General features: G+C 37.8%; 1 protein-coding gene across 1 annotated transcript in view; it reads left to right on the forward strand.

Moving 5' to 3' along the window:
• The window catches only part of LOC107094480 (phosphatidate phosphatase LPIN1-like), a 17,138-nt gene extending 2,880 nt beyond the window's left edge, over positions 1–14,258 (forward strand). Inside the window, exons 2-16 of the mRNA XM_015390081.1 lie at positions 6,698–6,901; positions 6,993–7,088; positions 9,175–9,458; positions 9,768–9,881; positions 10,119–10,242; positions 10,345–10,690; positions 11,080–11,173; positions 11,276–11,460; positions 11,558–11,651; positions 11,802–11,871; positions 12,749–12,838; positions 12,923–12,984; positions 13,312–13,450; positions 13,565–13,713; positions 13,970–14,258. Of these exons, the coding sequence (XP_015245567.1) occupies positions 6,698–6,901; positions 6,993–7,088; positions 9,175–9,458; positions 9,768–9,881; positions 10,119–10,242; positions 10,345–10,690; positions 11,080–11,173; positions 11,276–11,460; positions 11,558–11,651; positions 11,802–11,871; positions 12,749–12,838; positions 12,923–12,984; positions 13,312–13,450; positions 13,565–13,713; positions 13,970–14,060 (2,142 nt within the window). The 3' untranslated portion in view covers positions 14,061–14,258. The remainder of the gene's footprint in view (positions 1–6,697; positions 6,902–6,992; positions 7,089–9,174; positions 9,459–9,767; positions 9,882–10,118; positions 10,243–10,344; positions 10,691–11,079; positions 11,174–11,275; positions 11,461–11,557; positions 11,652–11,801; positions 11,872–12,748; positions 12,839–12,922; positions 12,985–13,311; positions 13,451–13,564; positions 13,714–13,969) is intronic.
• Positions 14,259–14,419: the final 161 nt, after the last annotated feature.

Consider the following 14,419-nt stretch of genomic DNA (forward strand, 5'->3'; position numbering starts at 1 on the left):
ACAATCACAAGGGGGCAACAGAGAGTAACGAAAGAATGCTTGAAGATAGTGGAAAATAAAAACAAAACAACTGATAACAGAAAACTGAAAACTCAGAGTCACAACAAATAAGAACCATAACACATTCTGAATCTAATTTAATCTTACTCAAATCAAGTTCTTTTTGGGTCAAACGTTCCTCACTGTCACTTTAAAGGTAGTAGTTTTGATGATTTAAAATGATTGAAGTTATTTATAATAGCTAAATTTGTGTTATTTCAGTTGACATTTTTTATTTAATTGTTTAAACACTTGGTCAGGGAAACTTAAAAGTATCTTGTTAATAAAATGGGGGTTTAGCAATTAAAAGTTGGGGAAAATTGTACATAATAGTCAATAAAATATATTTTTTAAAAACTATAATACAGCTACACGATCACATGTATATGTATTAGGGCTATCTTACACAACCGTAGACCTTAAACACCAAACAGTATTTTTTTTAAACACACTTATTAATGACAGCAGCCCAAAGTGACTTTAATTCAAGTTCCGCTTTGTTATTGCTATACAAACTTGCTCATATCTGCATTTAGAATTTTTAAACAACTAGACCAGTGACAGATTACATTCAATAAGGAAACCGAGTTTATCCACTAGGAAGATAACACGAGCATGAAAGAGAAACCCAAAACTCCTTGTTAAAGAACTTCACCAAAAAATTTCATCTTTCCATCACCAAACTTTTTTCTTAACATCTATTTTATGGCTTTTGTTAGTAGCCTTACCCAAGTGGGTCAATATTTATGCACTGCTTTGGCCTGAGCTTTGATTTGTCAGCACCAAAGCACATTGCTTAAACATGAATTGAAATAAGTGGTATCCTACTTGGTTTGAAAATCAATAGAATATATATCAGCGTTAGAGGTTTATTTGATCAGACTTTTAAAATGCTCACAAAACCACTCTGTCATATCACCTTGTCACTTCAACTGATTTTTTAAATGTAACTTCTAATGTAAATAGAAACTCTAAAGTCATTATTGGTCTGCCAATGACCAAAAAGCCAAACAAAGATTATTCTTCCTTGTTTTGGTTTCACAGTCTGGAAAAACACCTACTTCAAGTTTAGTTTGTAACTTCTTTGTATGAACGCTTCTGCCTGAAAGACCTGATTGGTGCGAGATTTTAAGTTGCTGTTACTCACACAAGAATACAGACTGACAAAGAACTTTGAAATGCTAATGTATTCATGCTTTTTGGCAAGACAAAACCACAAGGCTCAATGTATTTTGTAATAGTAGCAGCCAAATGGCTGAATCATAACTCTGGAAGTGCAAGTCGGCTGAAAAAACTGCACTTATTAGAAGTAACAGAGGAGAGATAAACACTGTTTGAAAATAAGTTAGTAGAATTACAATTTAAAGTTTGCCACAAGCTGTGTGGTGGATACAGCAAACATGTGAAAGATAGCATACCGGTCAACTGAGACTTGAAACTGGGTCAGAGGTTTACCTTACAGCTGAACTGTCACACTGAACCAGCAAATAGCAACCATTTCAAATCAAAGAAACATTTCTGGTAAATAAATTCTACATAAAATCCTCCCACAACTGTTCAGCTTATTATACAATCACAGCACAAAATGTATATGTTTAATAGTTTCATTAAAGAATCTGTGTTGAATTTTCTATTTAACTGCTGTTGAGACTTCTCTCTTATAAAAAATATTTCACCTATGTCTTTGTGTGTAGGGTCACTTTATAGTCTATTTTAGTTCAAAATCAAAATCCCAAGAAAACAAGAAAAACACAAATTGTATTTAATTAATGATTAATATAAAGAAAACAATGTAAAAATGCTGAAATATTGTCTTTTTTAAACTGTTAAGCTTATTGTGCTTTGGAGTCTCTATGCAAATAATGAACCAAATCATATAGAAACACTGCAAAAATTCTGTTTTTATTCAAATTAAGAAGGAAAAAAAAAGCTTGCTGTATTATGAATAATATTTTATCCAGATTAGTTAGAGCCTCTGAGGAGGGCCTCAGGAGCCACATGTGTCTCTGGAGGTGCAGGCTGCAGACCCCTGTCCTAAATAAAAACAATAGAGCTCCAATGTTTCATTTTTGAAAATTCAAAATTAAAATCTAATCCAATGTAACGCTTCAATGTGTTAAACTAAGAAAAAACACATAAGACTTGCTGCTACAGGGTGAACATGTAAACATTGGCCTAAAGGTCTCTACTTTTTGAGTCTAGGAAAGAGATTTATTTATTTTTATTTATTTTTTGTAACAGTTGAGAGATTGCTTTTTAAAGAAATGTCTGTTGGTTAATAACTGTAAGGAAACATGAAGTTGAAACCACCAGTCAGCCACATCCTTTTGCCACAGTCTCGGTGGAGTGTCTGTTGCTCTAACAGCCAACATCGCCTGTGCTGCGAATCAGGGCTGTGATTGGCCAAGGAGATCACCTCACTGCGTCACTCTCTCTCACACTGTATGACTTTAAACGATGACGTTGCTCCTAACTGCTTCCCGCCACCATCAAAGCAAAGCTTCAGTCTGCAACCTTCTTCTTTAAACTTCCTCAATGCGCGCAGGAAATGTAGGTTAAAATGTTTCATACATGCCCAGTGGATTTAAAACATAGAAGAATCAAACAAATAATGCATGCAATTTAGGAGTTTTTCTTCTTTATGTAAAATACAAAATACTTAAGCCTTTGTAAAAAAAAAAATTATTTGACCTTACAAAACCAAGAGTGGGTGGCGCAATTGGATGCCCGTTATTACAAAGTAATGAGGCGCTTCTGTGGAAAGTTGAAAGGGCTATGGCAAGCAGTTTGTGTAATTATTTGCAGAGATGAATAGAGCACTCAGAAATGGTTCCTAACTAAAATAAACACTTCTTAAGCATGTTTAAGTTAAAAAGTACATTAAAAAATTGCTCTGGTTAGATTAATGGGAATGGGGCGTGCTTTGGTGGCGCAGTGGTTAGCACACACGACCCATGTATGGAGGCCCTAGTCCCAGAGGCATAGCCAGAAAAGGTTTTATAAGGGTGGCCAGGCAATAACTAATGTACACTGAGGGGTGGCCAAAAGCAGATAGGCACCAGAACCTCAGCGTCCATCTACACTGTTCCAACAGGAAAATTAATTAGCAAAACATCCATATTTTCTAAACAAAGACAAACTATACTTTCCCACAACCTTTGCTAACAAATAGACGAATATATATAAACATCCGTGCCTTCTAGATAAAAGGTATAGTGGATAAAATTCTTTCAGGTTTTGAGTTTTGAGCGAACATCTTTTCCATCGTCATTACTTACCTACTTTTATCAGTAATCATTCTACGTAAAATTTATATTTACAAGTACTAATATCTACTTAAATTGATTATTTAATATGTTTGTATTAAAATAGTTATTTATCTATTATTTCCCTGAAGACCCCCAGATGACTTGTGGACACACATCATTTTCTCTTTAACCCATAAAAGACAAAGGTAGTTAGTTCTGAAAAGAGCATGAATTCTGTACCTATCTTCTTTAGTTATAGTATATTAATGAGCATAATTAACCACAGTGTTTTTGTTGTCAAGTAATTGTAATATGTGTAAAATTAAAATGTTTTGAATATTCCACTTGAGAGTATTACTGCTGCCAACATCTGTATTAGAGGGAAATAAAGGGTAGGGGTGGCCACAGGGTTGGCCAATGATTGGCTAAGAGTGGCCTCGGCCACCCCTGGCCCCCCATCTAGCCCCGCCCCTGCCTAGTCCTCTATGCGGGCTTACCGGGTTCGAATCAAGCCTGTGGTCCTTTCCCGCATGTCTCTCCTCCTCTCTCATATCCCCTTTCCTGTCAGCCTACTGTCCATAAAAAAAGAGTGCCGTAAAAACTAAAAAAAAGTTGTATTTATCAAATGTATAAAATCAATTAGACAAGGACTTAGATTAAGTAATATAGATATGTTTAGGACAGCTTTAAGGACCTACAGGGGGACTATCTTCTGTTTATCTTCCCCTTCCAAACGCTATTGAAACCTTAGTGGATTGAAAACAGACTTACTTTCCAAAACCTGTTTTTGCATAAACCTTTTCTGTGTGCTTGTGTTTGGAGCAATTTTGGATTAGTCCCAATTGGTTTTCATTTAGTGGAACTACTCATGATGGAGAGAGAAGCCAAACGTTTTACTCAATAGGACTAGCCTATAATAATAATCGTACTCAAGTCAAAGTAAATATTATGGTACTTTAGTTTTTCAATAATTAGTTAATAAATAATAAATACAGTACAACCACCTCTGAATGTTTTGGTGATAATCACCATTTTGTGGTTTGCTAACATGTTGCTAATGTTTTTGGTATAAAATAGATTCCTGAAAGTTTTTTTTGTTGTTGTTTTTGGTTTTATTTTGTCAGTTCCTACCCAACAGAGGGACATTTTATACCATTTTTAAAACAGAGAGTAATTACAAATGCTGCTCCTGTACAGTGTAGAGATATAGCTCATAATATTGCATACTTATAAGGTTTATATCATTGGCAGATTACTTTGTATTATATTGTGTCGACCATTGAAAATAATCTGTCATGTTTATAAAAGTAAATGGGTAAACAGTGGACTTAACAACAGTGGTTCTGTTTAAAATTGTTTAAATTTTTTTAAAAATAATCTTTATTAAACTCAAAGGAAAGTTGAAGATTTCACCTCTAGGCTAAAGCAATTTTGTATATATCTAAAATACAGGTCCTATTTTACGTCTTTCTTTTTTTTCTTTTTTTTTTTTTGAGTTCTTTAGTTGGAAACTGTAAATATTTACTAAGACAATGAAAAGACAAGCATGGTGCCAACAGACTTAACAACAGACTCCTCAGGTTTGGGACTGACTAAAGAACCAAATTTTGAAAAATCAAATACTAACACTATTTAGGGGTTGCCATGGTATCTAACTGATTACAGGGTGGGGGAAAAAAAAATTAAGCCAAGAAGTTGGAAGGAGTTCTGCATCAGAAACTTAAAAGCTGTTGAGTGGGAATATATATACAAATGATTTGCCATACCTGTTTGTAAGCTCACCAGGTGGAAGCTGATTGGCCGACAGGCTGGTGGGTTTTGCTGCATCTGACGTCATGCTCCCACAAGCAACGTGAAGAGTTAAAGAGAACAAACACAGATGAAGAACAGAGACTCGCTTTCATTTAAAAAATAATCCATCGCGGCTCTTTAACACAAAAAATCCGGAAATGTGAGAATCTGTTGAGAAACTGGAACTCTGCATTGTCTCTGTTTGGCTCTCAATTAAAGAATCGCACCTTCCTGCATGTTAAAGCTGGCATACTCATTACAAACAGGTATGTGTCTGCTTATATAAACACACTGCATTTCTCAGTCTGTTCTTTTATTTGCAAGAATGAAAATTTTTACTACTTTGCTCAGAGATGTCATACTCATGTTCTTAAACCGTTATTATCATTAATAGATGTCATTTATTTCTGACTATAAGCATAAATATATGTAAAATCTCTAACTATATTCCCAGGGATTAATTGTTTTCCAAATAAATGTTGTTTTTTTAGGGAGCTGATTGGCTGCATGCCTGCATGCACGTGTGCTGACATGTGTTGGTTCATTTTGTAATTATCTATTGTTTCATTTAGTAATCATTTCCATTTAAAACTTGGGAACTTGAATATAAATGGATGTGGTAAATCTCCAGCCTGTGTTGTAAGATGAGACTGGGGCTGAGAACAAAAGGCTCAGTCTATAATATCTGCTGAGTGGACCAGTCCTGGTCATGTTAAACTGCAGACTGTAAACTAACCAGCATATTAAGCTCACAGTTTGGGCTCAAGTGTAAACTTACTGCTAAGTGCATTTAAAGCAACTCTTCCTCTTTTTTTTTTTCTCACAGAAGACAGCCTATTTTTAGACTGAGCTGCTCAGCATTCTGTAACAACCCTTCTAGGATCAGCAGAGATGAAGGTTATTTACAATAAACACCTCTCAGTACAGCTTTTTATAGTCTGACCTGGTGTTTGGAAGTCTGGGGCATATAAGAGACGAAGTGGGAGTGGAGAACCATGAATAGTCTCATATAGGGTGATCAGTTTTCAAAGTCAGATTCATCTTGTTTGTTTTAAACATTGAGACACCTACATTCAGTTTATTTTAGATCTCCTTACCCCACCCAAACATTTATTTCCTTACATATACCTCAATATTTACATTTGCTTTAAGAAGAAGCACTAACACTTCAGGGGAAAACAGTGCTTCAGTGATAAACATGCTGTTTTTAACATTTCAGCGGCTCAGTCTAGGTCTTGCTGTTCTCAATGTCATGGTGTAAATCTAGACAGGGACAGCTGTGATGAAACAATCGATGAAAGAGAGGCTGGTTTATCTTGGTCTGTTTGCTGGTGTTTGGTGTTGCTGAATGGAAAACAGTCGGATACCTTTTCCACACTAAAGGATGGGAATGTAAAGTAGCAATAAATGGCTCCCCATATGGTGACTTGCAAAAGTTTTCAAACCAGTGGAACGTGGTATTAATCTCCTTACAGTGAGGCACGGTGATGGCTGCATCATGTTCTTCCACTTCACAAATTCTACTGGTCTGTTATGAATGGATAGCTAGCAGCTAAACCGTTTTTTTTTTGTTTTGTTTTTTCTGTTTCCTATGTTATCTTCACATTTATTAATTACAGACCCGTCAGACCATGAACTACGTGGGTCAGCTTGCAGGCCAGGTGTTTGTCCAGGTCAAAGAGCTGTACCGAGGACTTAACCCTGCAACGCTTTCTGGCTGCATCGACGTCATCGTGGTGAGACAGCCGGATGGCTCCCTGCATTGCTCACCTTTCCATGTTCGCTTCGGCAAAATGGGAGTCCTCCGTTCCAGAGAGAAAGTGGTGAGGAGGCTTTAGGGGATTTATGGGGGGAGGTAATAGGGGATCTTTTTTTGTTCATGATTAGAAATTTACTTATTTATTTTTTTTTTAGGTGGACATTGAAATCAATGGAGAATCGGTGGATCTTCATATGAAGCTTGGCGATAACGGAGAGGCCTTTTTTGTGCAAGAAACCGAAAACGATCAGGTAATGACCAGAGAAATACGTTCTCCCTGCGGTTCTTTGGTTCCCGCAGAACCACCGCCTTCGCTCCAATAATAAACATAGCTGTTTACCGTTTCCAGAAGATTTTCTCTGCAGTTTGAATCCAAGCAGGCCAGGCTCCACTCAGCCCACATGTCATCACAAAGGCTCAAACAGTTATCTTCCTTACATTTCGTCACAGATCCAGAAGGATCACACTGTGTGCAGAGTTGGCACTGCAGGCTGGATTTTTTTTTCCTCTCCCTTTTTAAAAACAGCCTCCGTCTGTTCACCAGTGAGGGGGGGCTTATAAAGGGGGTATTTACTGTTTGAGCCATTTTACCTGTATTTCCGACAGTGTTGCAACCCTACATCTCATAACAGAAATATGCTTGTAGAATTTCCTGAATTTAGCATTCTGGATTTAAATGTATAATTTAAGTTGAAGAAATGCATATTTATAATTTGAATATATTAATTGTTTGCACCCTTTTTAGGAACATTAATAGCTCTACTTCAGTGTTTACAGAAGCTGTTTTGCATCTTCCACCACTACTTTGGATTTTCATGGTTTTGTTTTGCAAGTAAGCTTAAACAGTTTAGGCTCTTATGTTATTTTTTTTTTTTTAATGAATGGCACTTTTTAATATTTATTTTTGATCCTGGTAAAAGTGTGGCCAACCAGCAGTAATAAAAGGCTGGCTCTAACAGCGGATGTGGGTGATGTGTTTTCCCCAGACTGGTGTCAGATTCCCAGGCTTAAAGGAGCAAAGAGGAGAGAAGGAGGAGTTTAGAGCTTCTTAACCAACTTTTTTCACACAAGGGAGCAAAACATGAGGGAGTTTTTCTCTTCTTCCCCACATAGTTCTACACATTTATGGAAAAAAAAAAAAGAAAACAGCTTTTCCTAGAAAGTATTTTCTTTTCATGGAAGTGCAGCTTGTTGAAGAGTCTGAAAAACATCCTTTACAAAGCTGTGAAACATATTCTGTTTTGCATGTATTATAATTATTAACTCAGCAAATACATACATTTGAAACAAATAATGTAAAGTGCAAATTAGATCAACTATTTATTTTTGTGGTCATTGTTAAATACCTAGTTTATCATCTTTGTCAGAGAGCTTGATGATGCTTATCCAAACACAAATAATAATTAATACCGCAGTAATCAGTGTGGCAGAGTGAGTCATCTGCAATTAGTGGAATGGCTTTTTCCATCCACAACACAAAGAGAACCTTCAACTAATGCTGTGCCTCTTTTTATCTCTAGATTTCCTTCTGCATCACCATGTTTGTTTTGTCTGAAAAGTTCCACTGAATTGAAAAGCTCGCCCAGAGCTGCCCTCTAGTGGGTATAAGGCATACTTGTTAACTTACATTTATTGAAAGCAAGATTAAAGCATTATAAAAGCGTATCAATGTGTGTTCATATTTAAACTCCTTAATGCATTGCTTAACTGCTGCTTAAGTTATACAGTCCAGGACAATTACCGTAAATTAACATATTTCAAATGGGTGTTTATGGCAAGAACTTATAAAACAAACCTCTATAATTGTACATTTATCAATTATAAATATTCTTTTTCCTTTCTTTTGTTCTGTTTGCTTAAATTTCCCTTGGTAAACCAGTGGATAGACAGCTGAAATTGAACATGCTGAGTTTACCAGCAGGAATAATTGCCCCCAAACCCAAATCAATACTAGTTTTGAACAGGATTAAATCAGGCTAATCATACGCTTTGGGAATGGGCTTCATAAAACTTAGCATCATCATCCACTGCTTTTGATCTTTGGTGGACCTTGTTACAAGGCCAGGTCCTGTAGCAGTAAAAAAAAAAAAAAAACATTCCCCTCCTTTCCTTGAGTGTAATCCCACTTCTGACCTTAGTATCACATAGGGTGTGTAGATGTTTCTCTGTGGGCTTTCCATACCTAGAGACAGAAAGCATTAAGGTTAGGGGTTTTATTTATTTTAAAAGGGCTCAAAAGCTTTTTTTTTTTTCATGCTTCATTACTTTAAAGTCTGTGTCTTTAGGTAAGCCTATCTGTAACCTTTATCTTCTTCCTTGTGTTTATGATCTTAACAGGAAGTAGTTCCCTCCTATCTGGCTACCTCTCCCATCTTGTCAGACGCTGCCTTTTCAATGAGCTCCCCTCTGATGGGGAAGAGCACCGGACCTCCTATACAGACCCTGTGCCCCTTAGGGAGCAATGGCGAGAGCAGTGGGGCGATAAAAAAGAGGAGGAAAAGGAGGAGAAAGAGTCGGGCAGACAGCGCAAGGAGGGGAGAGAGTGGAGACTACTCGGCTGATGAAGACATGTTTTCAATAGACATCAGTTCTGATGAAGAGACGGAAATGGAGAGCGGCAGGTAGGAAGCAGCAGAGTGAAGGGAGAATGAGAGATGTGGCAAAGCATTTATCAGAAGAAGTGAGATTTAATATAATTAAATAATGGAGAAAAGAAGAGTTTTAGACAGAGCTATGGTGCAGGATGAGGAGAAGAACTGGCAGGCAAGAGTTCAGCGTTTAGCTGAACACAAGTAAACCTTTTAGTCATTTTAAATAATGCTTAATAATGAGTTTAAAAAGCACAGATGCATTTTTTAGCAACTGAAAACCGAACCTGGTTCCTAAACTGACTACATGACACAAGCTCAGGAATTCTGCTTCTCCTGCAGATCTTTATCAAGGGACGCGTTGAGAGAGGAAACAGGAGCAGTTTCAGGCAAATGTTCTTTCAAACAGGCTGGGATCCACACTCGTTCAGATGGAGACTGGAGCCCAATCCACAGGTAATTCTACCACCCTCCCATGATTTACTTGAAGCTGCAAAACTCGTATATCCAACTCTTTAGATTCTCTGATTTCTGATTTTAAGGACTGCGTTCAGTTCAAAGCTAGATTTAGTGTAACAATATGCTACTGCAAATTAAATTCTTTTCACATGTTTCCAAAATGCTTCCAAGATATTTGAAAGGGTCTGTAGTTTCATAAATAGATGTGTAATTAAATTTATCTCTTCCTCTCAGCCGGGACAACTCTCGCCCCACCTCTCCAAAGAGCGACTCAGAGCTGATCACCAATCTATCAGATGCACATAGTCAGAATCCAGCCATGCACTGGGCGTGGGGAGAGCTGCCTCAGGCTGCTGCGGTATGCAGACAAATCGGACGACTTTCTAATACTATAAAATGACTATTTTATGTTGCCTTGTTTATTGTTTAATACAAGTACGTCTCATTTCCACCTCTATAGCCTTCGTTTCTTTCACTGAAGGCTGCTGCGCCACGTCCTTATCCTGTATCCATTCCCATGTCCGAAAATACACATTTCCGAGCGATCCCTCATCAAGCACCATCAGACCAACCATGCTCTAAAATACAAGCTCCCAGTCTGCTGACTGAAGAGGAGACAGAAGTCAAAAAGGAAAAGGCGGTCAGAGTCAGGATGGAGTCTGAATCCATTAGGATGGAGGCCCAGATATCAGCTTCAGAGACGCAGATGACTGCATCTGGAGGGTCGGGAATGCAGAGGGTGACTGAAACAGAGGAAACAGTTGCTTGCACATCCACTAAAACAGATTCTCCGTCAAAGAAAAAAGGTAAAAGTGCGGCTCGTTCATAAAGGAGAAAGTATCTATAGTCTGCTCAGAATTTATCTTGACAGGCAAGCAGTGCTGTTTTATCCCTGTTTTAATCAGGATACCTCACTTTGGATGAAGAACCAGCTGTTTTGCTTAAACAAAGTTACTTAGGAACACTAAGCTTATCTACAACATTGAAGAAAGAAAAATCTCATAGATTTAATTCATAACCACGCCAAAGTAGCAAAGTGCATCATGAATACAAAGCCTTACATACCTATACAAATATTTAAGTTTCCCATTTTAACTTTAAGTCAACCAGACCCACACTGCTGTCTTCCTAAGCTCTTGATCTTCTGTTGAAGTATAAATGACAAAAACCTGATTTTATTCTGAACTTTCTGTAGACAAAAGGAGCCGCCATCTTGGTTCTGATGGAATTTACTTGGACGACATCACAGAGTTGGAGCCGGAGGTGGCTGCCCTATATTTCCCTAAAAGGTACAAAAACAGATACATGCACCCAGATCATGTGTAATAACAGTGTTTTAACACAACGGTCATTCTGAAGTAGCTTTGTAATCTAAACATTTCTGCTTGCAGTGAGAGCTCGTCCACCATGAGAAGTATCTCTGATCCGGGGCTTCACAGCACCAGTTTGTCCCCACAGTCTATGAGCTCAGGGGGAGACAGCGGTGTGGACAGCTACTGTGACCCCATGTCTGACCTGCCATCTATGGCCATCTCTCTGTGTGGGGGGCTCACTGACAACAAGGAGATTACTAAAGGTACGTTATCACAAGCGACAAAACTACTGCAACAGACACGTCCTATAAAGTGGTGCAGCTTTTAGAACCTGTTCTCCCTATCTGTTTTTATTTTTAGAGCAATTCTATGATAAAATCATCTCCTATCAACAGTTTGCTGAAAACCCTTCCATCATAGATGATCCAAACCTGGTGGTTAAAATCGGCACAAAGTAAGAAACTTAAATATGTTATACAAGAATTTGCAAAATGTGACTTAACCCTGACTGTGTAAATGAAAACATATATAGAGTATTTTCTAACTATCACTGTTTAAATGCATTACTTGATCCAATGAATAAATAACATGCTGTCTTCTTCAGGTACTATAATTGGAGCACGGCGGCTCCACTCGTGCTCGCCATGCAAGCCTTTCAGAAACCTCTGCCAAAGGTAAAAGGTGATGGCACACACACATCCAGATACAAATGACTTAGAGCATTTAGAACGGATTGATTTATATCTTTCTGTGCTATGCTCTACAATTAGTCCAGACTCAATTTAACAATAAATATTCAGTCTAAAACATTCTCCTGAGAAATCAAATCAGTTAATATTAGTTAAGCTGGCTGGCTTGTAATACTAGTACACTGCAACAAAAAAAACCCTAATTAAGTGCATTTTCTCTTGAATTGAGCAGGTAAGTGTGACTTTTTGCCAGTGGAACAAGACAATTAACATTTAAAATAAGAAAGAAACAACTGCAGTCTCTTATATCAAGTGCATATTATCTTATTCTAAGGCTAAACATACTGATTTCAACTTATTTACCCTCTCAAATTAAGGGTAAAGTCACTAATTTTAAGAAATATTTTTCTCATTTTAAGATTATTTTATCAGTGTAGGTCTTTTCCAACACTGCTTTGTGGCTCTCAAGTTGATATATTTGGCAGCCATATACTGTTGGGTAAAATGAGCCAACTTAAACATGTCTTCCCCTCTGTTCTCTGCTCCTCCTGTTTCATCCTGTCTCTCCTCCTCCTTCCTCACATTAGTCCTCATGTCTCAGTTATTTACTTTCATCCTTGGAGTTCCTCCTCTGTTGTCTGACTGATATCGTCAGCTCCACCTCTGTATGTTTGAAGACTCTTCCCTCTCTGTTTTTATTTATTTTCACTCTCTCTCTCTCGTCTCACTGTTTGTTTGGTTTTTTTGGTTAAGGTGAAGGCTTATTTCTGATTCACCGTTTGTTGATTTATAATCAGCTTTTTTTAAGTTTCAGTTTTAATGTTGTGTTGTGGATCTCTGGGCTGTCCGTGTTCCTCCTCAGGCCACAGTGGAGAACATCATGAAGGAGAAAATGCCCAGGAAAGGAGGGAGGTGGTGGTTCTCCTGGCGAGGCAGAAATAACCAGAAATCAGTAAGCTCTTCTACTCTCCTCACTCCTAATAGAGCATTGTTTCAGGCCATTTGATTTTCAATGAGCATGAACGGTTTTGTTCAGGAGTCCGTCGCTGAATGTGGGGCGTGTGGTACTACTGAGCAAGTTGGAATAATGAAAAGCAGGTCAGTAAAAATTCTCCCCTAGAAAACATCCATCCATCTTAATACATTTGGAATATTACCCAAAAGTTCTTCTATTTTAGTAGCCCAGTTCAAAAAGTGAAAATTGCTTAATAATACACTCATTGCACACAGACTGATACATCATTTTACAATTTATTTATGTTATTATTGATTAAAACTGCAGAGCAACAGCTCTTTGCTGTAAGACATGACAGAAATAAATATGGGAAATCTATCAGTTTTTAACTAAACTACTAAAACAATAACTTCTCTACAGATCAATCTGTGCAATTTCAATCTTTTAATATATAATCTCTTTCATCAAAGGCTTAAAGAAGAGACATCATCTAGTGATGAAGATCACATTGCAACCATGCAAAGCTCTCCCATCATCCAATCAGAACCTGGGGTCTCTTCAAGGGGTGTGTCTTACAAGAAAACGCTCCGCCTCACATCAGAGCAGCTGGTGAGGACTCCAGTTTGTCTACAGCTTTCAGCAGAATCCTCCTCTCCGTTTAGCTGAAATGTGTGTTTAATTTCTTTCTTTCATTGTTTCCTCCTATCCATCCCATACATCCAGCTGTCACTTCAACTTCAGGACGGTCCTAATGATGTTGTGTTTAGTGTGACCACTCAGTACCAGGGAACCTGTCGCTGTCAGGGAACCATCTACCTCTGGAACTGGGATGACAAGATCATCATATCTGATATAGACGGAACCATTACCAGGTGTTGGAAGCATTAACAAATTAAATGTGCTTATTGAAAAGAAATGAAGCGTATTTGGAGTAAAAGCAAAGTGGAATAACAGTTTGCCCCATTAACACCCACATCTTTGGACAGTTGATTGTTTGACTTGATGTTGGGCTCTGATTTATGCAGTGTCTTTGCTAGTAAAATTCACCCTAAAACATGCTGTTGTTTGACAAGGTCTCTGCCCATTTCAGTTTAACTAACTGAAAAATGTCTCTCAACTTATTTCCAGGTCCGACACATTGGGTCACATCCTACCAACACTTGGGAAAGACTGGACTCACCAGGGAATCGCACAACTTTACCACAAAGTCAGCCAGTGAGCCCCTTTCTTTCTAACTAAATCCTTCATCTCTATATCAAGGGGAGTGGCTGCCTAGTGGTTAGGGAATTGCACTGGGAATCCAGAAGTTCTGAGTTAAAGCCCCACTCCCACAGACTGCCACTCTGGGTCCCTGAGCAAGACCCTTAACCCCACACTGCTCCCCGGGTGCCGCACAATGGCAGCCCACTGCTCCGCAAGGAGATGGGTTCAATGCAGAGAGTTCATTTCATGGTTCTCTACTTGTGACAGTGTGAAGACAATAAAAAATTAGCTGAAAAAATTACATGACTTTATTTAAATGTACATAGTTATGATATTAATTGATTCATAGTTTATTATATATGCAAAAATTTATAG

This window comes from Cyprinodon variegatus, unplaced genomic scaffold, assembly GCF_000732505.1.
Source record: "Cyprinodon variegatus isolate N-32 unplaced genomic scaffold, C_variegatus-1.0 Scaffold485, whole genome shotgun sequence".
NCBI classification, from domain to species: domain Eukaryota; kingdom Metazoa; phylum Chordata; class Actinopteri; order Cyprinodontiformes; family Cyprinodontidae; genus Cyprinodon; species Cyprinodon variegatus.